Source organism: Capricornis sumatraensis, chromosome 4, assembly GCF_032405125.1.
Source record: "Capricornis sumatraensis isolate serow.1 chromosome 4, serow.2, whole genome shotgun sequence".
Lineage (NCBI taxonomy): Eukaryota > Metazoa > Chordata > Mammalia > Artiodactyla > Bovidae > Capricornis > Capricornis sumatraensis.
In genome coordinates this window covers 87,458,397-87,486,147 of record NC_091072.1, presented here as the reverse complement: position 1 = coordinate 87,486,147, position 27,751 = coordinate 87,458,397, and the positions used below count along the sequence as shown (strand labels likewise).

General features: G+C 39.5%; 2 protein-coding genes across 2 annotated transcripts in view; both read right to left on the bottom strand.

The window, feature by feature from the left end:
* PTPRB (protein tyrosine phosphatase receptor type B) overlaps positions 1 to 8,926 on the bottom strand; it is a 123,045-nt gene extending 114,119 nt beyond the window's left edge. Inside the window, exons 1-2 of the mRNA XM_068969825.1 lie at positions 8,860 to 8,926; positions 7,231 to 7,626 (exon numbers count right to left, since the gene is read on the bottom strand). Coding sequence (XP_068825926.1) covers positions 7,231 to 7,626; positions 8,860 to 8,914 — 451 coding nt within the window. The 5' untranslated portion in view covers positions 8,915 to 8,926. The remainder of the gene's footprint in view (positions 1 to 7,230; positions 7,627 to 8,859) is intronic.
* Positions 8,927 to 10,663: 1,737 nt separating this feature from the next.
* Positions 10,664 to 27,751, bottom strand: part of PTPRR (protein tyrosine phosphatase receptor type R) — a 275,935-nt gene continuing 258,847 nt past the window's right edge. Inside the window, exon 14 of the mRNA XM_068970652.1 lies at positions 10,664 to 10,778. Coding sequence (XP_068826753.1) covers positions 10,685 to 10,778 — 94 coding nt within the window. The 3' untranslated portion in view covers positions 10,664 to 10,684. The remainder of the gene's footprint in view (positions 10,779 to 27,751) is intronic.

Here is a 27,751-nt window from a genome sequence, read left to right as displayed (position 1 = left end):
TTGTTAGTTTCCCTCTTTTAAATGATTTAAAAAAAGTTCAAGCATATTGAAAGCAAGAACTTGAATAAAACTCATTTTGAAGATATAAAATTTAAATTATATTGATACTTTCTATTCTGTAGGAAGATGCCAAATGTAATGTGCCCTTTAAAAGTGGGAAAGCAATCTGGAAAGGAGATAAATGAAACAAAAGATACCTTAGAAAATTGATTATTTGTATATATACATTTATACATAAATATTTAAATTAATATACAAGATATATTAAATAAGATTTGACTAGAATAAGGTGAAAGGTCTGGGCATTATAATATTCTGAATAATTATTAGAAATGTTAAAATGAATAAAATTTCAGAAAATGTAGTCAATGAAATAAAGAATACATTTAAAAATACACACGCCTAAAATTTGAAAAAGTGAGTTAGAAAGTAAAAAATTTTGAAAAGAGTACCAAAGATGGAGAATTTACAAAAAATAGGAGGCATAACAATCAAGAAGGCATAATCAGGGGTTATTTTTTTTTAAAGAAACTTAAAAAAGATGCAAGATTAGGAAAAAGTAAAATTAATAAATGGAAATTGATACCAAGACATAGGACAGTAAAACATCAAAGCATAGCATAATAAAAAATTTAGATTAAAAAATGAAAGTTTAGCCAATCAAAGAAATGCTTTTCAATAGCCAATTACTACTCAACTACTGTACTATGGTTTGTTATATGACGGTGAGCCTGGTTTATCCTGATGTCCCATGTTTTCTTTTGGGAAAATGCACACACAAACAATGGAAAAGGATGAAACGGTGGTGTAGAAGGATGGAGGGATAAGAATGGTTTATTAGTTCATGGCTATGAGGCTTTGGGGGAGACATGCTCAGCCAGAGCCTAAACAGGGTTAGGGCAAAAGCAGGTGGAAAGTGGGTGAATAACTTGGTGTGCCCAGGGCTGGCTCATCTGTTAGGCACAACACAAACACTGCCTAGGGCTCATGATTTTTAGGGTCCATCACATGATTTAATTTCTTTGAAAATAATTTTTAACAAAGAATGTTCAGGGTCAAAGAAAATGTTGAATTTTTTTTCACACATTGTGAATAAATGAGAATGCTAGGACCCATGATAATCTATTAATTTATTTAATTTCTTTTTTCCCAATGGAGGAAGGAACCCACAAAGATGTAAGAGCACAGGGCCCATGAAAGTCATATGCAGCCTTGGGTGTGCCCTGGTAAGTGTAATGATGTGTCACAGGCTGAAAATCATTGAGCAACTCTGGATGCTATGTTAGACATTTTTCAGTGATCATAGAAAGCAAATATTAATACTCAATGACCAGATGATTTTCAATGATCATGTAAATAAATGGTTAATTGCAAAGTCCATGTTGTTATAATGATGCAAGGAGGAAACTCTAAAATGTCTGTGACAGCCAATTTGGTCAGAGTCTGTGTATACAAAGACACTTTCTGTTTTGCTTTGTTCATTTCCCATCAAGCTGTCTGTATTTACAAGCACTACTACCAATCACTAGAGGAAATAGCTGCTAACACCCAGTGTCCCAAGAGCATATATGATTGCTTACCTAGTACAATGCTTATGCATTTTATTCCCTCATCCATATGACTACAATGAAACAATTACTTTAACCAGCAGGTATATCAAGCCAGCCAACAATATGATTTACTTCAGCAGTGAGATCTCAGTAGTGATTTTACTAACTCAGCCATATCAGGGACACTTGAAAATATGTCTGGAAAAATTTGCTTGTCCTCAGACAAAAACGAAATCTGAATGAATGAATCTGTAGCAGATGTGGAATAAATGTTGATTGGTTGGCTGACATATACAATGTTACTCTTCATACAATATGAAACATCTTAGTGAAAGTAACAATTTTAGACAGTCATCCTGGGTGTTTATACTTGTAAGGAGACTTGGAATTCCTTGGAATAGGTATCCAAACCATAGATGGAATTTTGTACTCTTCATTTGGAAGTCCTAGAACTATTTGAGTGTGGTCTACTGTCAATAGATTGGTGCTGGTGCTGTGGAACCCCTTTTCAAGTTTAGAATGTTTTTATCTTCCTGTCTTAAGGATTATTTGCTTAGATATGCTCTCAAATATGTAATATCCTTTGAGAAGATTTCTCTGTTTCTCATGTAAAAGAGGGGGGCCCAATGAATGAGTTATTTCCCATATCGTGTAGGTCCATAAAACTTCAATAATTCGGTCCCCGTAACCTGTGTTGTCTATTTGTGGGGCTAAGACTTTTCCTGTTGGAATAGATAATACTGTAACTGTTAATGGCTTGGTGGGTTTAAAAATTCTGCTTAATGTGGGAAGAAGAGAAAACCAATAATCAGGACGTCATTAGTGGTATAAAAATATCCTTAGCTTTCCTTAATTGTTCCTATTATTCTGATGTGCATGCTCAGTCGCTCAGTTGTGTCCAGCTCTTTGCGACCCCATCCATGGGACTTTCCAGGCAAGAGTACTGGAGTGGGTTGCATTTCCTCCTCCACGAGATCTTTCCAACCCAGGGATCAAACCCTTGTCTCCTGGATTTTCTACCACAGAAGAGCCACCTGGGAATTATTGTAATTCTGATATTTAACACCTTTTAGAAGTTGAAACACATTTAGCCAGCACTTGTTGACCATGGGAATCATGATTACCTTCAAAGGAGATAAAGATTTCTAAGTTATGATTCCTGCTCTAAAGAGGTTTATAGCATAATAGTTGAGTCTTTCTAACTTTTTTCTTTTGCATCTCCTGTATATACAAACGACTTAGTCATGGAGAAAAAAAATGTTTAACTGAATTTTAAGTGAACTTTCCTAGGAATGTACAAGTACCCCTCGCCCAAAGTGTAGACTGATATAATTTTCCCTTTAGTTTATAGGATTTTTCCTAGCAGGAAGCCCTTAGGAGTGCCATCTTTCAAGAGTTTGTAAATTAGAAATTTGGACCTCAGAATGCATTTTTACTCTCAGAGCAATAATAATCTTAAAAAGTCAAATGTGGCATTATATAAAATTGCTATATGCTTGGGAGTAGAATAAAATTTGGTTTTTCCTTATTGCCTTATTGATGATTGCCTTGTGTGAATTTATAGAGACTGAGAAATGATGCACAAAACATTTCTAAATGCTATACTCAGCACAGCGACTCCAACGATGTGGCTATATGGAGGAAATATTTGAATCTGTCAGTCACTTGTTTTATTGACATATTGCTGAAGGTAAGAGGGTTCCCAGAGAGCTGGATATCTGGCAACTGACTGACAAAAGAATATATAGGAAAAAGGAAATTTTGTCATTTTAGCCAGATATATTGGCATTTTGGAAGCAATGCTTTTTATTACTCTCTACTCAGAATAAGAGCTATAAGGCTCTAATTTAAAAAATTGATCTTAAAAGTTTTTTTTTAAAATAAGAGTCTGTCTACCATATACATTATTTTTTTTTTTTTTGTAGGAGGGGATCCAAAATGAATTTGTGTAGTATATTCTTTAAGGGTAAACTTAAAATTCAGAGGGAATGGTAAAAAATCTACATCCATCTCTTCTTTAACTTGGTAATCTACTATGATCCTGGTGATCCTGGTGATCCTGGTTCTACATAATCTATATATTCTTTTTAATTGGATTCCCATGAATTAGGTCCCATTAAACTCTATTCTGGGCTTCCCTTGTGGCTCAGCTGGTAAAGAAGCTGCCTGCAATGTGGGAGAGCTAGCTTCAATCCCTGGGTTGGGAAGATCCCCTGGAGAAGGGAAAGGCTACCCACTCCAGTATTCTGGCCTAGAGAATTCCATGGACTCTATAGGCCATGGGGTCGCAAAGAGCGACAGGACTGATCGACTTTCACTCACAAACTCTATTCTATTTGTTCCATAAATGGTTGTTTTAAGGGGTTTTACAGAAATATATGAAAAGTTGAAAAGATAGGTTAATTTTACATTCCTCTCCTAATAAAAATCATTGCAGTAGCACTGATTATTTGAGGAAATCTGACCCTAGTACAGGTTCTTCTCTTAAAAACCTTCTTATTAACTTTTGAATCTAATTTTGACCCACGTTGGAAACCTATTTGATTCATCCTATTATAGAGGGGCTTGAGTAAAGGAGAGGAAGAAGAAAAAAGACATCTTAGAATGAAGCACAGTTAAATTATGACAAAATTCAGTGGGCATTCAAAAAAATGTTTAAAAAATTTAAGAAGTATTGAGTTAAAAAAAACCACTATCATTTAATGTGACACCCTGGCAAGAATATATATTGGAGGAAGGGATATTTTTTTCTACTCACACTCTATTATAACCAACTATTAACTTATTTGCCTTCCCATTATCCTAAGGAGCAAGATATATTTAGTGATTCTCAGGTTTGGCTGCATATTGGAAGTATTTAAAAATATAATTCCTGAGTTAGTTGACCTAGAGGATGAAGCCAGGATATTAATACTATTTCACGTTCCCATTGTATTCTGATGTAAAGCTTGGGTTGAGAATCACTGGTGTAGGGTACTTCGGTTACTAGCACAAGTTCTGGCACCTAGTAGGTAGTAGAGAAATATTACTTAAATACTTGAATGGCATTATGAATGTTTATTCTATGAAACAAATAAGAAATATAAAGCCCAGGTTTTGACCTTCACAAGTATGCTTTTACTGATGAGCCTAATAAAAACAATACATCCTCTGCATGAACAACATGCATATTTGTGCTACTTAAAAGTATAGTATTTATTAACTCTTAAGAAAAGGCATTGGAGTTCATTCATTACAAACATCTACATGAAATTTAACATTTCGCAATGAACTCTCTAGAAAATCAGTGAGTGTTCATGCTATGGGTCAACCAATATCATTCTGTACAGTTAGAGAAGAAAAAAGTCTGTTGGCAAAAGTATATGTTGCACCTATGTATATTCAAATATAAGATACTTTTTTGTATTGGAATTGTTCATATTTTAACTCTGTTTTTTCTAGAGGTCCATTTTTTTCCCCCAACACACATTATCAGGCATTTTGGATATGGCATGTTCAGTGGTTAACTGCAAGTAGTCTATTATATCTGGTTTACTTTTGAAATGAAATATATCGTTAGACATGTTTTGTGTGAAGGTTAAAAGAAATAGTTTTTCCATGGATTATCTTCCATCTTGAATAATCCATATCTATTGAATTCATGTGGGCTTTTTAAAAGTTCTAATGAAAGAATATTCTTCTAAGGTTTGATTGGGAGTTGGGGAGGAATCTCACTGCTTGGGTATAACCATACACCATACAACCGAAATATTTACAATGTTCCTGTGTTGTTTGGCTTCCCTAGTGGCTCAGAGGTTAAAGCGTCTGCCTGAAATGCGGGAGACCCGTGTTCAATCCCTGGGTCAGGAAGATCCCCTGGAGAAGGAAATGGCAACCCACTCCAGTACTCTTGCCTGGAGAATCCCATGGAGGGAGGAGCCTAGTAGGCTACAGTCCATGGCGTCGCAAAGAGTCGGACACGACTGAGCGACTTCACTCACTCACTCTGTGTTGTTTAGGATAGGCCTAGCTAGATGAACTACAGGAAAGGAACTGTTTGGATGGTGCTATGTGATGTATTCTCCCTGATAAAGTTGAATTTCATAATTAAATTTTATATTTTCTATCTTATTCTCATATCAGAAGTTTTTATAAGAACAGATACTCTTCTTGTACCGTAGAAGAGCCCATTTAATTGGCACCTACTTAGATGTTTAATTTATCAAGTGAGTGAGTGAGTGATGTAAAACTGTTCAAAGATCAGTGTGGTGAAAAAACTCATATAAGTCTCAAAAATTAAGACCTAATAAAAAGATTTAAATGTACAGTGGATGCTGATCCTGAAATGAGGCTATGAATCAAAATTATTTGGGGAACTTTTTAAAAAACATCCAGTATCTTGCCCAAATATAGGTTTCTTGGAATCAAATCTTGGAAACAACAATAAAGGAAGAAATGATAGCAATGACTCATTTTACTCCTTCTTTACACCAGGTGATTCTGAATGTAGCCAATTGGGCAAGAATCCTATGGATGAGCATTTGGAAACTACTATAAAATGGGACATATATTGGACAAGGTATCAAGAATTGGGTTCTCAACAAAGTCCTACTGTATAGCACATGGAACTCTGCTCAGTGTTATGTGGCAATCTGGATAGAGGGGAATTTGGGGGAGAATGGATACATGTGTATCTATGGCTGAGTCCCTTCACTGTTCAGCTGAAACTATCACAATGCTGTTTGCTAATCAGCTATACTCTAATTAAAAAAAAAAAGGTAAAAAAAAAAAACAACCTGGGTTCTAATCTATACCTCTGCTTCTTAATTATTTGGGACAATTCACTTTACCTTGACAAATTTTAATCTTAAGGAAGGGCTTCATTTCTAGATAATTCTCCAGTTATTTATAGCTAGTATGTAGCAATTCTTTTATCCTCCATGACTTCCTAAAGCAAACCTCTAATAAAGGAGTAAATAAGCAATAAGATGATTAAGTAAAATAGAAAATTAAGCTGTATCGACAAATAAAAATTCCTAGTCTAGGACTGAACTGTATGTTGTACCAGAAATTTATGCATGTGTATACAAGTTTTTATATGTCCATCATCTAGGTTATATTCATCAATGATCAACAAATTAGAAGATTCTATGGCTGCACATTGGTTCGTAACATTTCAAATATACTACCTCCAGAAAAACTACCCCTAAACATTAGTACAAGAGATTTGCAAAAGCATAACTTATTATCTTCCCAGTTTTATCAAGCACCATTTTGATGTTCTAATAGCTCCTCATAATCAGAGAACAGAAGTGTCTACATCAGCAAAATTATTAATTTCCTTATCATTGCCTTTAGTTATTACCTGTGTATGCTATACACAGATTTACATTCCCATATCTAGTAATAAGTGCTTAACGTTTGACACAAAAGAGAAGCTCAAGAAATATTTGTTGAATTAATAGAAGAAGCAAGAAAAAAAAAAGGAAGGAAGCATGAGAGATAGACAGAAAAAGGAAAGTTGGGCTTATTTTAACGAAGATAATGAAGTTTTCCAAGTTGGTGTGTACCACACAATCCATTTCCATTAGCTTATGAATCTTCCATTAGAATTTTGTTGGAGCATGTGGACTTCCCTTGAATGCAAAACAGCAAGATATTTAACAGAACTTTCAGAATCAATTCTGAAAGAAGAACTCACCTTTTTTAGAGCAGAGGCTTTCATTGACTGGCTTTCCCTCCTCGTTGACATCTATTTTCATCCAGCTATGGAGGTACTTTCTGCCCTTCTTGACCACTACCCTGGAGCCTTGTTTCTTGAGAAAGAGAGAGGCATTTTCCACCTCAAGGAACCCTTCCTTCTCATAGCAAGTCCATCGAGGAGCCTGGGAGCAGGGGGCAAAGATGGCGGCCCGGCCAGGGCCACCAGAGGAATTGGAGATGCCCAGGCACAGAGCAGATTTAACATGAAGGAGCTTTCCATCCTCAGTCCACATCCACTGCTGGTTCTGGTTTGTCCTACTGCACAAGTCCATGACCACTCTCTTATTTTTGAAAAGACACTGTTGTTTCTGGACATGGACAATCTGAAAACCCTCTGGAAGATGAGAAGCTCATCAAGTGCTATGCAACAAACCATAAAACCCACCAGAAAACAAAGCAACCCACCCACAAATCAGCCTGGTCAAAATACAAGGTTTACTTATCTTTTGCAATTGCTATCATTTAAAGTGAATAGTTCCAGATTCAACACATGTGATTTAAAAATCCCAAAGCAAACAATGCAAACATGTCACACTTAGCTTCTTTTCTTTTCCTTTCACATGGTTTAGGGAAGAAAATACGCCCCCATTGAAATAATGAAAGGAAGCTTGGAAAAGAAACTAAACCATCCAAAGAATACGGTGAGATATTTTAGCCTATATATTTAAATGCTAAAGTTATATAAAATCCAGTTCCCATTTTAACCATTTCACTCCTCCCACCTCACCTCCATTCTCCACTCTAAAGAAACACTCCATTTTCCAATTCTTAAGTTACCACTGCAATAAGTGTTTGTATACAAATGGATGAGTTTGAATACAGTTTTTGAAAATTAAGTATATTTATCCCAAAATAAAACAAAATTTTCCATTTTTCTAAGCACATTCTCCTAGCTAATAGTAACTAATTAAAGTATTGATTACACAAATCAAAATTTTATAATACTATAGAGAGGAATTTTTCTATTTTGTGACAGTATCTACAGTCTTCCCTCAAATGCTAATAAGAGAAAACTGAATACCCAATTGTTAAACATCGGATTAAAAAGTGAAATATTCAGGCTCAAAAGCCATCTTCAAGGTGCTTTTACTTAATTTTCTCAGCTATTCCATTAAAATATTCAGACATTCCAAATAACAACTTCCAAATAAAACCCACCACAGTTCCTCAACTCCCTTTAATTATATATATTTTCTTTATTTAACACAAAGGAAACCAAACTATAACTTGACAGAGAAAAAGCAGAAAGATGCCACAGACAGTTGCATAATAATATGTTTTCCCCACCTTGGGGTTGCTTTAGTTTCTGCTGTTCAGATGCCATTTCAGGAGCTGCCTGAGGCATTTGGAGGACACCAGAGGAGGCCATTTATTTTCTTTTGGGGAGAAATTTCAGCAGTGTGGGCATCACAGGCTCCTTTTATTCCCCCTCCTCATCGTCTCTGGCTAAACTGCCATGGAGACCTGGCTCCATTTCCGCTTTGTTTCACACACTTCTCAAAGGACAGAGACTCCTTTGCTGGCTATTGAAGAAATGCCTCAGGAAACTTGAGGCAGACCCACTCACCTGAGTTCACGAAGATGAAGCAGGTAAGAATCGCCATGTAAAATTCAGCCTCCATTTTCCACTTAACGACTGTTCATGCTTTGCTTGGGGGAAAAAAAAAATTCTCCCAGATAAGAGAAGCAAAGACTAGGAAGGAAATGTGCCTTCATGGTGGGGGGAAAAGTCAGTGACGAGCACTTCCTCCTATTGAATTGTTTGGGGGAAGTTTTACACCAGTTGTCCTTTTGTCTGTTTCCTTAGAAAGAAGGGATTATGATTACTTCTCTTTTTTTTTAATGTCAAAAAAATTCCAGCCCCCAGGAGCAGAATGAAATGTGTAAGTTTTCTTCTACCATCCCTTTGCCACACGACTAAGCTCGAGAGGGAAGAAAAGAATTGTAATCTTAGGTAATTCAATGTTCCTACAGCATTACATCTCTTCAGGTGATGTGATTCTGCCGAACAAACACCAACCACATAATTTATGAGGGTCTATGACGAGGGATATGAAGACATAAACATGTACTGTGTGTATAATGACAGCTGGAAGTCTATCGGGGAAAACCACATAATGATGGCACTTCTAGGTCACTATCACTCAAGTGATGGCAATACTACATTTTGAAATTGTCTCTACTGGGGAGAGGCAGACTAAAATTACACCCATCACACTGTTGACTTCAGGGTTTCCCCCAAAGATAATGGTCTCTCTCCAAAGAAGAAAAAAAAGCACATGCCTTACTCAGCATTTAGTATTAAGAGTAGTTTATTGGCAGTAGGAAACAAAGTCAACATAGCTGCATTAAAAATTCATATGTGAGCAGAACATCTAGTGTTTGCTGAGTGTAGTGTTTTTTTTTTTTTTTTTAAACTTTGTCTCTTGAGGAGTAAATCGTTTCAGAGATTTAAGGATATCCATGGCAGCATCCTTTTAAAGAACCACTGGAAATGGGACAGGTTACATCAATTTCAAAGGCATCTGCCTTTTACTGGGAGAGAGATTTCAGGTAAACATTATATTCAAAAATTCTTTCTTAGTAAAAGAGAGATAAGTATTTAAAATTCTTAATACATCATAGTTGCTACAAATTTGTTTTTCCCTTTGAAAGTAAAATGACTCACAATGTAGAAATACAGTGGATAGAATTCTGGAGCAGAAACCACCTCTATGCTCAATAGTAGAGAGTAAATACATATATACCCAATGACAATCATTGTGCTCTGTAATTGTTTGATAGGAGGTACTGATAAATACACATTTAATAGGTAATATTTCAAGACACATTTCCATATAAAATAGTTACTGCTTTTGATTTTTTTTCAAAAACACGGACTTATTTGTTAAAAATCCATCATCAATCACTTGCAACTTTAGCGGCAAGATTCTGGTAACTGAGAAGGAATTAGCACTTAAAATAGGAACAGTTTAACAACTGACAGTCCATTCACAAGACAGATTTTGCAAACATTAAAGCATCTAAACACACAATAATAATTTCTTCAGCAGCTCTTCAAGGTATCATCTGATGACATATATTTCATACATATATTCTGTGTGGCAGATAGTCAATACAGACCAAACAAATTCCTCCTTAGCAGTGTGAGAAATCAACCAAACCTCCATCAGCAGAGGACCTTCAGAATAATTTAGGGGATGCTTACAAGTGTATTCATATACACAAGAGGCTGGAGGACTTGAATATGTTGCCATCTTTCACAATCCATGCCCCGACTTGGCTTCATGGCTTCTCTTCCCTTCCACTGCGGGAAGCTCCTTCCAGAAGCCTTGAGTGGGTAATCAGCTAATCACCCCTAGAGATCAAAGGTCTGGTAAGTCTTCAGAGAATCACTGGACAGTCTCTGCTGAAAGTCTGCTCTCGTACAGGCACAGAGCATGATGCACAAATTCATACTGCTCACTGGTTTGGACCATTCCACCCCTGCAAGGAAGAGATAGTATAAGTTATTGCTAACATCCCACCATCTCAAGTAATGCAGAGACCACCCTCAAGTGAAAGTGCTGTGCCAAAGACACACAGAACAGTTGGCATGGTAATTCCTTTGTTGTCCCTCTTTCCTATGTCCAGATGACCTGATAGATGATTTTAATATGCTAATATATATGAAGGGATTAACAAGTGTCTGCTACACAGTAGGCATTTGATTAATTCAACCAACATCATTATTGGGGAGGCAGTACAGCCTTATGGTTAAGTACTTGGACTTTGGAACCAGACTGTCTGAGTTCAAATCCCTCCGATGCCTGTCTTAGCAAAGGCAAATTGATCTTGGGCAAGTTCCTTAAATGCTTTTATCTCAGTTTCATCTGCTATTGAAGTAGGAGAATAATGGGATTATTCTCACAGGATTATTGCTAGGGTTAAATAAATTCACTTCTATTTGGAGTGTTAGTATTACTTCTAGGGTGCCTTATCATTCTTCTTATGTTATACATATTTATGCACTTGGATTTGATTGATGTAGGTTTACTAAACAAAACTCAACTGTAAAATGTTGCTCTTTCTACAAGTTTAAAGAACTACCTTGCAATGGTATATTTGAGTATGTTATGGGGAAAAAACTTTTGGGTGTGGTGTGCTGGGTATTTAAACACAGTAGCAGGAGATCCTTAAATGAGTTGGAAAAAGAGAATTGGTTCTTGCTTTTCCCCCTTAGTTAATGTCACTATCATCACTAGTTATTCCATGTACCATATGTTTAAGATTAGTGGAAGGTACCTAACTTCATGAGAAGTAATAACACTGCTCCTTATACGTTTATACATAAAGGAGGCATATTGAATTTTTTTTGATAATGGTTCCTTTACCTAGCAAAGCTGCTATAGTTATATAAATGTTATTTTTCCTGCTCACTGAGTAACTGCATCCCTATTAGTAACTATGTGAAGTCTTATAAAGTCTACATAACTCTATAACCAATACTACAACAAATTTTAAACTTATTAGTTCTTCCTAGTGGCTGTTGTTATCATTCGAAATAATTGTTTTTAGGACTTTCAGCACTTCAACTTTAAAAATGAGATATATTGCTTCACTATAATGTGACTTCTAGTTAATGGTAATAACTAAACTTGGGCTTATATCTAGGTTTACTTGCCCACTTTTATAAATATAAGCTTACAAAGTATTGAAGCAGTAAGATTTCACCCTCTTAAACAGTAGTGTTAAGTTAGAAACACTTCATCCTTCAGAACTACACTAAACAGGTCAAGCAATTCAGTTCAGTTCAGTCGCTCAGTCATGTTTGACTCTGCAATCCTGTGAACTGTAGCACGCTAGGCCTCCCTGTCCATCAACAACTCCCAGAGTCCACCTAAACCTATGTCCATTGAGTCGGTGATGCCATCCAACCATCTTATCCTCTGTCGTCCCCTTCTCCTCCTGCCCTCAATCTTTCCCAGCATCAGGGTCTTTTCCAATGAATCAGCTCTTTGTATCAGGTGGCCAAAGTATTGGAGTTTCAGCTTTAGCATCAGTCCCTCCAATGAACACCCAGGACTGATCTCCTTTAGGATGGACTGGTTGGATCTCCTTGCAGTCTAAGGGACTCTAAAGAGTCTTCTCCAACACCACAGTTAAAAAGCATCAATTCTTTGACACTCAGCTTTCTTTACAGTCTAACTCTCACATCCATATATGATCACTAGAAAAACCATAGCTTTGACTAGACAGACCTTTGTTGACAAAGTAATGTCTCTGCTTTTCAATATGCTGTCTAGGTTGGTCATCACTTTTCTTCCAAGGAGTAAGTGTCTTTTCATTTCATGGCTCCAATCACCATCTAGAGTGATTTTGGAGCCCCCCAAAATAAAGTCAGCCACTGTTTCCAGTATTTCCCCATCTATTTCCCATGAAGTGATGGGACTGGATGCCATGATCTTAGTTTTCTGAATGTTGAGCTTTAAGACAACTTCTTCACTCTCCACTTTCACTTTCATCAAGAGTTCTTTAGTTCTTCTTCACTTTCTGCCATAAGGGTGGTGTCATCTGCATATCTGAGGTTATTGAGATTTCTCCCGGCAATCTTGATTTCAGCTTGTGCTTCCTCCAGCCCAGCATTTCTCATGATGTACTCTGCATATAAGTTAAATAAGCAGGGTGACAATATACAGCCTTGACGTACTCCTTTTCCTATTTGGAACCAGTCTGTTGCTCCATGTCCAGTTCTAACTGTTGCTTCCTGTCCTGCATACAGGTTTCTCAAGAGGCAGGTCAGGTGGTCTGGTATTCCTATCTCATTCAGAATTTTCCACAGTTTATTGCAATCCACACAGTCAAAGGCTTTGGCACAGTCAATAAAGCAAAAATAGATGTTTTTCTGGAACTCTCTTGCTTTATCGATGGGATGCCCAAATGATGTACTTGGTAATAGAGAGGCAAATACATGATTTTTTTGGCGATTGCAACTCATTGGCAGAAATATATCATCATTCCTTTTCCATAGAACTGCACATTTTGTTGTACTAAAGGCCGCTTTCTGGTCAAAGTGTTCTTTGATCCTAAGTCGACAACAGGAGTAGCCAGCTGAGGTGATGACTTTTCTCAGCTGGATGATGACATCTGGGCACACCTAAAAACAGCAGGTGTCCGGAAGATGCTGGCTTAGACTGTGAGGCTTGGGAGAGCCAGCCACAGGAAATATTGAGGCCGCTCTAGGGAGCTGAGGGGCACCTCCCTTCCTTTGGTGTCTCCCTAGCCCATTAGGCTCCCTCCTTAAGCTGCAGACTGTCTATGGAGCCTTATACGTGCTCAGTCTCCTGGGCTCTGGGTCTGTGAATTTCCTCTCACCATTTACTTCACTTTGAGACAAGATTTTCCCCTTCTTATATGTTCTGGTGAACACTGGTATCTACATGTCCAACTGTTGAACAAATGAAGGTCAAGACTAGGTTTAATCACCGTCTTACCCCAAAAAAGTCAGCAGTGTAATTTTAAGGCTTGGAGTATACTTACTATGACATTCAGTTAACTAAGTCAAATGTTGTTTCTGCCAGTGAAGGTGGAGAAGATGTGGAAACAAACTCATTAGTTTCAGGCTAGCAAAACTCTTGTAGATATCAAGGCTTAAGGGAGGTGTATGAAAAGTGAGGTTACTTCTCACTTGTTTTGAAAAATAAAAGGGAAAGATTCGGCATCTGAGGGATCCTCAGAGGGCATGCATTCCAACTGCCAACAAAATGCTGCCTTTCCAGGAGGGAGAGGTCTACACGGTAGATGGTCAGCTATTTTCTGCCGGGGGGTAGTTAGCCTTTGCCAAGGTTGGCAGGAAAACTTTTGAAGATATCAGAATGAATCTGCTCCTCTTTAACTTTCACCTGCCCCATTGGTCAAACTGAAATAACCCTAAAAGCCTTAAGGTTCCTCTTAAGAGTCATACAATAGCTCTCTAAGTGTTGGAAAACAACCATCAAAGTCTCATAATCTTTTCTTCTCTAGACTAAACATCCTGTGGTCACTCAATATTTCTATGCAGCCTGGTTTCCCTGTCACTCCCCAGTCTAGCCTCCCCTTTCATAGGCTGTTTTTATCAAGTATGACCTTCTTAGAGTGTTGTGTCTACTCCCAATGAGATCAGGTCAGTGGGAATATTTCCCTCTCTAGCTGCATGTTATAAACCAAAGAGTCTGCTTCTGCAGGTATACTGGGTGGAAAGATCCTGCAGTGCCTACCGAGTGCCTGGTGCTCAGCAAGTATTTTAGGATATTGAGTTAAGGTTTGGGTTAAAGAAAAAGCCCACAGTATTATTTCTGAATGTGAAAATCACAGCTCTCTTCCATTCTGTACTTATTTTTTTTTCAGACTAAGTGCAGAACTTTGTTTATTCCTATTCAAATTGTTGATTCCAGCACAAAGTTCTTATTTACTGACATCACTATTTCTATCATTCAGTATATTAGCCTTTATTTCTCACCCCCAGATTGGTGTCTCCCAGATAGTTAACAAGCATGCCTGTGTCTTTTTATCTGTCATTTATAAAGGAGTAGAAAAAGACAGGGCCAAGACAGGGTCTTGACTACAAGTAATTTGATATCATGTGATATACTGTCTAATTCCATTTCAAAATTATTTCTAACTAGATTTTAGGTCCTTTAAGAGCAGGCATGATGTTACAGTTTATGCATATTTCCAAAAGGGGAAAACATTTACTAGTCTGAAGTAAATACTTGTCAAGTAGGTTACTGAGGCCAGGCTGTCTCATGTAGTATGAAAACATATAAGCTCTAGCATAAAAGAAGGGAAGGGGCATCACAGAATGCATTAACTGGAAGTTGACTCAAAATTAGGAACTGATTACAATCATCTTTTAAAATATTATTTCCAATTACATGTATTGGTATGTAGAACACTGCTGATCTTTTTAAGACCTTAAATTCTAATAATTTAACCTGCAGATTTTATTTATCCTGTTAATGGACAAATACAGTCTCTTATAGGCTGACCATAGTGCCTAAAACAAAATATATTTATGGAATAAATGAACATAGCAAGATTAATCATGAACCCTTAAGAGAGCCCCGTACTAATTCAGCCTCCAGGAGAACTCTGACTCAGATTGCAGGTACCTTTCGGGTCAGACAGGGCTCCAAGGACTTGCTGAGGTCTGGATCTATATTACTGATGCAAAGTTTCTGAGCAAGCTGGTCTTTAAAGGTAAGAAGCAGGAATTCTCTTTTTATTACTTTAAAAGGCATCATCCAACATTTTCTTTTTATTATGTTAAAAGGCATCAGTCAGTTCAGTCGCTCAGTCATGTCTGACTCTGTGACCCCACGGACTGCAGCACGCCAGGCTTCCCTGCCCATCACCAACTCCTGGAGCCTACTCAAACTCATGTCTATCCTGTTGGTGATGACATCCAACCATCCCATCCTCTGTCGTCCCCTTCTCCTCCCGCCTGCAATCTTTCCCAGCATCAGAGTCCTTTCCATTGAGTCAGTTCTTTGTATCGGGTGGCCAAAGTATTGGAGTTTCAGCTTCAGCATCAGTCCTTCCAATGAATATGCAGGACCGAGTTCCTTTAGGATGGACTGGTTGAATCTCCTTGCAGTCCAAGGGACTCTCAAGAGTTTTCTCCAACACCACATAAAAGGCATAAGCAAACTCAATTATCAAGGCACTAAATAATCCTTGATCTCCAACAGATCATAGTTAAAAACTCAACCAAGGTTAAGAGTTCCATGGTGATCAAGATGATGTTTCCGTGGAGAAAGGCTGTCATCAGTCAGGCAGCATGCCAAAATCACCACCATTACCCAACGTACTGTATTTAAAGCACTATCTCTCCTTGGAGAATCCTGTTTAGATACAAATCTTTTCCTGGGGGGTATAACACATTAAGGTACAATCAGTTCAGTTCAGTTCAGCCACTCAGTCGTGTCTGACTCTTTGAGACCCCATGAATCGCAGCATGCCAATACCTATTGCCAAATGGGAATTAGATTATCAAAAATGAGTAAGTGCATATAAAAGCAGGGCAAGGCAACCCAGTTAACCATGAGAGCCATTGTGAGTGTGAAAAAACTTGAGATGCCAAAGCATCAGGTTCATTACCAGTAGGGACCAAAGAGTGTTAAGAGGTAAAAAGACATCATACACTGTTGTCAAGACAAATTGTCTCCAACACTTATTAGCTGCTTCACCCTTATTACATAATCTTTGCTGTGCTGTTTTCTCATCTGCAAAATAATGAGTAATCATCTAACCATATCTGCTTGATAGTACTGTTGTGAGATATAAATGAACAGTCCATTTAAAAATATTTATTACTATACAGCTAAGCATGTGCAGATACCATAGTGTTAGCTATTCTTTGGTGCTATCTGGGCTGGATGGTAGGCTATGGAATGAGCCCTCTGAGGACCTTATAGAACTAAGAGCACATCGGGCAGAAGACTGCTCTGCCAGACTGCTCAGGCTGGGCAAGCCTAGATGTGCTTAGTTGCTCAGTCACGTCCAAATCTTTGTGATCCTTTGGACTGTAGCCCACCAGGTCTATCCATGGGATTTATCCCACAAGCATACTGGAGTGGGTAAGCCTAGATGGAAAAATTCAAATATGTTTTTAAATATGAGCCAGCCTAGAAGTCACCTACTAGTGAAGAGGCACCTACAGTGGAGGTACATGACCTAGTAGAAAGAAGGAAGCCTGGAGTCAGACACATTCAAGTTTGAAACCTTGAATTCAAACCAGCTACATGCTTTTGAACAAATCACTTATTCTGTCCCAGCTGAATTTTCCTGACCTGTAAAATGAAGTTAATGACAAACCTCATCAGGATCGTGAGGATCAGATGAGTCAGAGCCTGTTAACGTCTAGCCAAAGGCTAGTCACAGAATTCCCAGGAGCCCAGGGTTCTACCACAGTGTCTGTGTGGGGAAGGAGGGTGTCCTTAGACTGGTTCCTAATTCCAGTTTTGACCAAGGCATTTCTCTTTACTCTTTCTTCTTTCTTTCTTTTTAAAATTATTGTTATTGGTTTTCCTTATCAGTGTTTTGTGGAAGATTTTGTCTTCCCACTGTTTTGTTTTCCCCCCAAAACCACTGGTTTAAAACCGGTTTTAAACCAGTGGTTTAAAAACCACTGGCCTGGCAAAGAGTGTTTACCTAATAGGCTTCAAAATTTGCAAGGTTTAAATGAGATAATCCATAGAATGCTTAGCACAGTTGTGAAATGAAAACATCTCCTGCCATATCAATAAACAAGCAATAACATAGCCAACAGCAATTTCTGGCCTCCAAATGTGAATGAAAGTGAAAGCGTTAGTCGACCTCATGGACTGTAGTCCACCAGGCTTCTCTGTCCATGGAATTTTCCAGGCCAGAATACTGGAGTAGGTTGCATTCCCTTCTCCAGGGGATCTTCCCATACCAGAAATTGAACCAGATTCTTTAACTTCTGAGCCACCAAGGAAGCCAAATGTGAATGAGGGCTCCTAAAACTGTGACCTCTCTGATCCCCTCACCTCGCTCCCTGCCCCACTGAGGAGCGTGGGGGGGGGGGGGCGGGGGGAGGGAGGCGGGGCGGAATGAAGCAGCTATGTACCACTCCTCAAGATGAATAAGTAAACAGGATTTGGCTCCAGATAGCTGAGGTGCATAAGGACGGAATGAATTCAGTGAGCCCAGAGGCTTGCAGGTAGATGTAAGAGATGTGGGTTCGATCCCTGGGTCAGGAAGATCCACTGGAGGGCATGGCAACCCACTCCAGTATTCTTGCTTGGAGAATCCCATGGACAGAGGAGCCTAGTGGGTTACGGTCCCCAGGGTCACAAAGAGTCAGACATGACTGAAGTAACTTAGCAGCAGAGCCTTGCATCTTCTCAAGTGTAGATTGCTTAATTCCTTAACTTGATATCTGATCTTTGATGTTCGGACTACCTGCTCCCTTTGTTGTAAACTTGTATATAGCCTGACTCCCCTTCCACCTTCTTGGAACAGTTTTCTCAGAGCTACTGAGATGCTGTCTCTGTGGGGCTGGGAGTCCTAAGCATTCCCACCAAATAAAATAACTCTCTACTTTCAGGTTGTGACTGTATTTTTTAGTGGACACAGTGGCTGTCACTTAGTGAGTATTAAATAAATGTCACATAGTCTATTTTTTATTCCTTTGGTAAATGCTTGGTTAACACAAACCCTTAGGGTGATCACGCACCTGATTTGCTTGGGACAGACCCAGTTTACTCCTACTGTCCTGGTCTAATTATTAATAAAGCCTCCTTTTCACCCTCAGAAGTACGTTGGTTTAGACAAACTATCTTTTCACTCTAATTATGCCCTGCTTTGAAAGAAAGTCACTTCTATTGCAAAAATGGTATTGGGTGCAAGGCTCTGATTTCTTTGAGGCCACAGAATATGAACAGTGTGCATGGCCAGGCCAGAAAGAACTCAGACCAACTGCCCTTCCAGAAATGTCAGATAACTCAAGTCACATCAGCCCTGCCAAACACAAAAATCCATATCATCTTGGTCTCCATGCACAAAAGCACGTAGCCGTGTCAGCAGAGAGTAATCTCAGGTTAGAAGGGAAAAGACTATATTTTTTCCCCTTTGCTCCTGGGAGGGTGTGTTGAAAAAAAAAAAAAAACAAAACAACCCTGCCAGATGCCCAGGAGAGAGATTTGGTTTTTAACATGTTAAAATTGTGACCTTTTGTGACTATTAACTCACACATACAAAGAGCAACAAGCCTTTCCTGCTGCACCGCCCAGCGCGTATCCGGTCTAATCAGTAGACAGAAGAAATTCTGCAGCAGTGACTCATTTCTGGGCTAACAATGGAACTGACGCTCCTTGGCTTTTTATTATTTTCGAATCTGGAATTCTTTTGGTAAAGTTTGGTACAGTAAATTTAGAACAAAAGGTGTGGATGATAATGTGCCTCCTGGGTAAAGCTCTTATAGCTTGGGCATGAGTCAAACACAGCTAACGTTTGGAGCTGAACTCGGGATATCTTGGACAGATGTTTTCTCCATGTCTAAACACCATGTCATTTCAAGGACTGAGAATGTAAACTAAATGTTTTGATTGATTCTGACCAGGTATTTTGAATGTGGATGTTTTCTCTACAGAGTATTTGTAGGGCATAAAAGCCAACACAAGTCAAATGATAATTTAATGCCCTAGCAGATCTTGAGTTCCCCATATTTTTTTTTTCCTTAAAGCTGGTCAATTTTCTTCTGAACATCCAGGTTAACACTCAATTGAATCCTAGCTGAGAAGAAGGAAAAGTTGTCCTGACAACCACTTGGAAGATTCGGTTAGCATAATCTGTTTTACAAGAGGACATCTTGTTACGGCCTAGGAACTGTGATGTCAAGGAAATCCAAACCAGGTTTTAAGATTTATCTTTAAGTGTTCTTAAAATAAGTAAACTAAAGTGTTCAATTCCTGATCTTCCAATGAGATTGTTGAAATTCACTAATTAAGGGGATCTCTGTGATGAGTCGGGATTGCAAAAGGTTATGGTTCAATGCAAGACAAAAGTTTATAAAAAAAAAATACTAAGAGGTGGAAATTTTAGCTTTGGAATTATTTTAACCAAGTTTTGGAAACAAAGAATTTTCTGGGGACACATATTAGCTAAGGAAACTGATGGCATATGTATTCCTCCTCTTAGGTTGTTATAGTTTAAAAAAACCCATCAAACTAAAGTGATTAATCAAAACATTTAAACAATGATATGACGCACACTGGAAGCATTTTTCTATCCTGTCTGGGAAGCCACAAGTAAGGACTTTGGATGTCATTACAATTTAAGGTCCCCAAGGTAAGGATGTACAAAGACAACTGCAGATTTCACTACTGACTCTCAAAAGGGAGGATTAGACAGATTGTTTCCTGTTTCTGGGGAAGGAAAAAAGGGGGGAGGGGGAAGAAGAAAAAAAAAAAAGCCTTTGAGATCACAAATTATTTTATGTGTTTCACTTCCCAAACTCTGTTTTCAAGTTCTTCCAGAGTTCAGAGGTGCCAAGTGGGATGAAAAGAAATACAATGAGGAAAAAATTGCCTGACGTCAGCCTGCAATGGAGCACATTCCTTTCCTCCCTGCCTAGGTGTTTTTTGATGGTCACATATGGCTCCTTAGTCATTCTCCATAAGCATATGAGGCAGTCTCTGAGTATCCTAGGCCATTTTATTACTAGGCATTATTATTTCTTTTAAAGGACAAGTATCTCTCCTACTCAATGTGTAAATGACCTTCATCACTATCTCACACCACAAACACATCATCTGAAGTGAAAGCTGCTCAGTCATATTCGACTCTTTGTGACCCCATAGACTATATAGTCCATGGAATTCTCCAGGCCAGAATACTGGAGTGGGCAGCTCCTCCCTTCTTCATGGGATCTTCCTGACCCAGGAACTGAACTGGGGTCTCCTGCATTGCAGGCAGATTCTTTACCAGCTGAGCTACCAGGGAAGCCCAAAACATGGTATCAGTTCAGTCGCTCAGTTGTGTCTGCCTCTTTGCAACCCCATAAATTGCAGCATACCAGGCCTCTCTGTCCATCACCAACTCCCAGAGTTCACTCATGGCCATTGAGTCGGTGATGCCATCCCGCCATCCCATCCTCTGTCATCCCCTTCTCCTCCTGCCCCCAATCCCTCCCAGAATCAGAGTCTTTTCCAATGAGTCAACTCTTCGCATGAGGTGGCCCAAGTACTGGAGTTTCAGCTTTAGCATCATTCCTTCCAAAGAAATCCCAGGGCTGATCTCCTTCAGATGGACTGGTTGGATCTCTTTGCAGTCCAAGGGACTCAAGAGAGTCTTCCCAACACCACAGTTCAAAAGCATCAATTCTTCGGCGTTCAGCCTTCTTCACAGTCCAACTCTCACATCCATGCGTGACTACTGGAAAAACCATAGTTTTTGACTAGACGGACCTTTGCTGAAAAAGTAATGTCTCTGCTTTTGAATATAGGTTGGTCATAACTTTCCTTCCAAGGAGTAAGCGTCTTTTAATTTCATGGCTGCAATCACCAGCTGCAGTGATTTTGGAGTATACATAAGCCTAAATGAATCTATTATAGCAGGCTCTAAATATGGTGAAATCTGGTTGGTTTAGCTTTAATAGCAACCGGAATTCTTAATTAGGTGGTATCGTCACAACAACTTAGTGATATTTAGTAAGATAATAAGGGCTTTCTAAGTAATAAAATAGGATAATTTATAAGCACTAAGATATTCAAAGTATAACCATCAGGTTGAGGTCCATGAAATATTCTACTCTTAAAAAGAGACCTTTACACCAGAAACAGGTTGGAGACCTCTGATAAGTTCTCCTTCTACATACGGAGACTCAGAGGCCTAGAGTGACAAGTGGTCACACAGGAAATTAGGGGCAGGGCTAGGACAAGCTTCAGGCTCCTTAACATCTGCTCCAGCAATCCCTGCCACCTTTCTCTAGTTGTTGCCTGCTTCCCAGTCTCACCAGTGTGTGTGTGTATGTGTGTGTGTGTGTGTGCATGTGCGCACACACATGCTCAGTCCCTCAGTTGTGCCTGACTCTTTGCAACCCCATGGACTGTAGCCCATCAGCCTCTCCTGTCCATGGATTTCCTACACAAGAATACTAGAGCGGGTTGCCATTTCCTACTGTCGGGGATCTTCCCACATCAGGGATAGAACCCCTGTCTCTCGTGTCTTCCTGCATTGGCAGGCAGATTCTTTACCACTGTGCTACCTGGGAAGCCCTGAGATGCACCAGCCAGTGCTCTGTCCCAACTGCCTGTTACCGACTTCATCTTTTAATCAAAAATGAACACAGTGGCAATGAAGGAATGATCCATGAATGCACTTCTAAATAAAACACCTGTGGGTGCCTAGCACTGAATTTGAACTCCCATTTGGAAAAAAAAAAATCCTATTTTAGTTCAAAATATGCTCAAAAGTATTATTAATAGGAGAATCACAGACTCATGGATCTTCAGGGAGAACTATAACATCTATTAATAGATGTTGCCCAAAAGCCAATAAAAATAATGTCTTGCCAGAGAATGAGGAATCCACCAAATGGCTTCGTCACTGTTGTTACACTGGAAGCATCCATTCAGCACAACACACTCATCTCTAAATCAGACCATTTGAATTTATTGCTAAAATGCAGACTTGTGATCTGAGTACAAATTGCCTGTTTATGTTATGTTGAATAACAATGATCAAGCATTGTCATTACTTTTTTGTTTTCTTTTGATTAGGTTTTTGATCCTACTCAATCCTCAGACTCTTGATTTATCAGTCATGTAACCCATTTCCAGTATCCAAATCACTTTTTTTCTTTGCTGTTACCCAGGCCTTGGGCTTCTCAGAGGAGGCAGGTACAAGTGGTGGGGGATAAACTATAAAGAAGATGTAGTGTCCAGCTTTGGATCACTAGTGGATAGAGGCTGTTGTTAAAAAAGGTATGAGAGGATAGGAAAAATCTGGTGGAGCTTGAACTCTCAAGAGTTCAAAATATTAGCCTTATGATATATTGACTCCATCTTTTGTAGCCCTTTTATACTAAGCTAGATGCTCCAATTAGTCAGTCCTGCCCTTTCCTTCGGAGAAGGCAATGGCAACCCACTCCAGTACTCTTGCCTGGAAAATCCCATGGGTGGAAGAGCCTGGTAGGCTGCAGTCCATGGGGTCGCGAAGAGTCAGACACGACTGAGAGACTTCACTTTCACTTTCCACTTTCATGCACTGGAGAAGGAAATGGCAACCCACTCCAGTGTTCTTGCCTGGAGAATCCCAGGGACGGGGGAGCCTGGTGGGCTGCCATCTCTGGGGTCGCACAGAGTCGGACACGACTGAAGCGACTTAGTAGCAGCAGCAGCAGCCCTTTCCTTTCACCTTTTTAATGGTCTCCTCCCAGGCTTACATTCCTCTGCCATCTCTAGTTTTCTCTTTGGCACCAAACTTGGAAAGAACAGCTTATATTTATTATTTTATAATTTCTTTCCCTTTCATTTAGATAGTCTCAGGAGGTGTTATGTGGTCAAATAAATGTGAAAGAGTGCTTCAAGTAAGTGAAATGGATTACCATGCTGGGGGATGCTTTGTATCTTTTAACACTTTAATACTTTTTGTGACTATCCAGGTGGAGACGGGTTCTAAGAAACATAGCATAGAGATTTTTTCCTCAAGATTGAGAAACTTTTATTTATTTATTTATTTTTTGCCTCAGTATAGGCTAATCTGTACTGTAGCTAATCTGACATGTAGCAGGTTCTCAGAGTTTAACTAATCATTAAAACGTGACCTGAGGGACTTCCCTGGTGGTCCAGTGGTTAAGAATCCGCCTGTCAATACAGGGGACATGGTTCGATCCCTGGTCCAGAAAGATTCCACGTGGCTCAGGGCAATGAAGCCTGTGCACCACAACTCCTGAGCCTGTATGCTGCAGCTGCTGAAGCCTGCACACCTCACGCCTGTGCTCTGCAAGAAGAGAAGTCGCCGCAATGAGAAGCCCAAGCACCACAACTAGAGAGAGTCCTGGAGCAGCAGTGAAGACCAAGTGCGGCCAAAAATAAAATAAAGAGTTTTTTAAAACCTTTACCTAAAAAAAGAGAGGCCCTGAGAAACATAGTCTGGAAAAATCTGTTAAGCAATCCATCTTGCTTTACCCAAAGTGGGGGCTTCCCAGGTGGTGCTAGTGGTAAAGAATCCACCTGCCAATGCAGGAGATGTAAGAGATACAGATTTGATCCCTGGGTGGGGAAGATCCCCTGGAGAAGGAAATGGCAACCCGCTCCGGTATTTTTGCTGGGAGAATCCCATGGACAGGCAAGTGGAGCCTGGCGGGCTATAGTCCACAGGGTCACAAAGAGTTGGACACGACCGAGGTGACTCAGCATGCATGCATGCTCCCCAGGCACCTGATGCATGTTCAGCAGTAATGTTCAGTAAACCTTTGTCAAATACATGAATGCATGTGTGATTCAGGGGGACTGCTTGCAGCAGAGATCTTGGGTGAATGTTCCACAGCACACAGAATTCACACCCACTTACAAACACCCACCCTGAAATATCCCTTGACAGGGACGACTCCATCGGTTTGACACGCTCAGTCACATCAGCCTCTCTCCCTGTTCTGAGGAAGACCCTGTATTGGTTTCATGCTCTGCTGTCACCATCTTGAAAGAGTTAATCATTTTTTCAAATAGGGCTCCACATTTTCATTTTTACTGGTCCCTGCAAATCAGGTAGCTGCTCTTGTGAGAGGTGTCTTCTGCCTCTCACCTTCGTAGTGCACAGAGCTGTCTGGCAGTCTCAATGGCAGAACCTCTTCTGGGGCCCTCTCTTCAATTCCCTTCATCAAAACCTCTGTTCTGAATGCCTTCCTGATGTGTGGACTTACACTCTCTAGCTAACATACCCTAAGCTGGAAAAGGCTAGGTCACCCTGTTTAATGTGTTAATGGCAACCTACTCCAGTGTTCTTGCCTGGAGAATCCCAGGGACGAGGGAGCCTGGTGGGCTGCTGTCTATGGGGTCGCACAGAGTCGGACATGACTGAAGTGACTTAGCAGCAGCCAGGAAGATATAGGGGTTTCCCTGGTGGCTCAGAAGGTAAAGAATCTGCTTGCAATGCAAGAGACACGGGTTCAATCCTTGAACTGGGATTATCCCTTGGAGAAGGGAATGGCTACTCACTTCAGTATTCTTGTCTGGAGAATCCCATGGACAGAGGAGGCTGGCGGGCTATAGTCCATGGGGGTCTCAGAGAGTGGAACATGACTGAGTCACTAACACATACACACTTCTCACCTCTCAACTCTAGGCTCAAGAAACTTTAAAAGAATAGCTCTTTAAACAAAAAGATTGGCTCTCTAATAGTAGTGTTTTAGACATTTGCCACACAGAGATATTTTAGGCACCCTCTATAGATAGATATTTTGGAACAAGGCAACATCGCTATGTTCCTGAAATTATATTCTTAAGACAACTGCTGACAATATCACTCTATTCATGAAACAGCTGTCCTTCATGTTAACCATTGTTTTAAAAATTGTGGCGTCACTGCATTTTTCATTGACAAAGAATTTTCAAAGAGCTATGTTTTTGTCTAGCAATTTTGCAATAAACATATTCCAAAAACTTATTTACTTTTAATCAAGAGTCATACCTTGAGTTAGAAATCAGAAGTCCCAGATGCCAAAGAGGTCTACTTTGCCAATTTTCTTAGCTAAATTTTATCGGACTTATTTTTTAAAAATGAGGCTAAAGAATATCTGTTTTCTGACTCTTGTGTTCATTTTTGGAGTTAAATGAGATGTGCTTTGATGACTATGGTGGAATGGTCATGCTTAAATAAATCTCTGTAATTAATAGCACATTTGGGAATGTCTGAAGACACACCCCAAACTGAAGGTAAGGATGACCACAGAGACCAGGACTGCAGACAGGTTTGAAGAACTGATGAAGAACAGTAAGCTGCAAAAGCAGGAGGGAAGACATTCAGATTTTCTAAAGCCAGTTTTCCATTTACTGACATAAGTTAAAACATGGTCAACAGCAGCAGTCACCTATAAATTGGGAATTTTGAAAATGAAATATGACAATAAATGGATGAAATAATGAAGCAAGACACAAGAAGTATTGGAAGAAGTTGGATGGGGTCAAAGAAAGGAGTGAGGTTTTCTGTTTTGCTTTTTATAACAACTAAGAAAGTGCAAATTGTATTCATTTCACATGCTAGCAAAGTAATGCTCAAAATTCTCCAAGCTAGGCTTCAACAGTATGTGAATCCGAGAACTTCCAGATGTTCAAGCTGGATTTAGAAAATGCAGAGAACCAGAGATCAAATTGCCAACACCCATTTGAACATGGAAAAAGCAAAAGAATTCCAGAAAACATCCACTTCTGCTTCACTGACTTAACTAAAGCCTTTGATTGTGTGGATCACAACAAACTGTAAAAAATTCTTCAAGAGATAGGAATATATGACTACCTTACCTGCCTCCTGAGAAACCTGTATGCAGGTTAAGAAGCAACAGTTAGAACTGGACATGGAACAACAGACTGGTTCCAAATAGGAAAAGGAGTACGTCAAGGCTGTATATTTTCACCCTGCTTATTTAACTTATATGCAGATACATCATGTGAAATGCTGGGCTGGATAAAGCACAAGCTGGAATCAAGATTGCTGGGAGAAATATCAATAACCTTAGATATGCAGATGACACCACCCTTATGGCAGAAAGTGAAGAGGAACTAAAGAGCCTCTTGATGAAAGTGAAAGTGAAGTCACTCAGTCATGTCTGACTCTTTGCGACCCCTTGGACTGTAGCCTACCAGAATCCTCTGTCCATGGGATTTTCCAGGCAAGAATACTGGAGTGGGGTGCCATTTCCTTCTCCAGGGGATCCTCCAACTCAGGGACTGAACTCTGGTCTCCCGCATTGTAGGCAGACAGTTTACTGTCTGAGCCACCAGGGAAGTCCTGATGAAAGTGAAAGGAGAGTGAAAAACCTGGCTTAAAACTCAACATTCAAAAAAGTAAGATCATGACATCTGGTCCCATCACTTCATGGTAAATAGATGGGAAAAAAATGGAAACAGTGACAGACTTCATTTTCTTGGGCTCCAAAATTACTGCAGAAGATGACTGCAGCCATGATATTAAAAGATGCTTGCTCCTTGGAAAAAAAGCTATGACAAACATAGACAGCATATTAAAAAACAGAGACACTAATTTGCCAACAAAGGTCCATCTAGTCAAAGCTATGGTTTTTTCCAGTAGTCATGTATGGATGTGACAGTTGGACCATAAAGAAGGCTGAGCACTGAAGAACTGATGCTTTTGAACTGTGCTGTTGGAGGAGACTCTTGAGAGTCCTTTGAACTGTAAGGAGATCCAACCAGTCCATCCTAAAGGAGACCAGTCCTGAATATTCATTGGAAGGACTGATGCTGAGACTGAAGCTCCAATACTTTGGCTACCTGATATGAAGAACTGACTCATTTGAAAAGACCTTGATGCCAGGAAAAGATTGAAGGCAGTAGGAGAAGTGAACGACAGAGGATGAGATGGTTGGATGGCATCACTGACTCAACTGACATGAGTTTGAGCAAGTTCCAGGAGAGGGTGAAGGACAGGGAAGCCTGGTGTGCTGCAGTCCATGGGGTTGCAAAGAGTCAGACACGGCGGAGCGACTGAACAAAGGAAGTTCACAAGAGAAGGAAAAAACAAGAAAATCTATATTAATCCAAAGAATGTTCAAACTACCACACAATTGCACTCATCTCACATGCTAGCAAAGTAATGCTCAAAATTTTCTAAGCCAGGCTTCAATAGTACATGAACTGTGAACTTCCAGATGTCCAAGCTGGATTTAGAAAAGACAGAGGAACCAGAGATCAAATTGCCAACATCCACTGAATCATAGAAAAAGCAAGAAAATTCCAGAA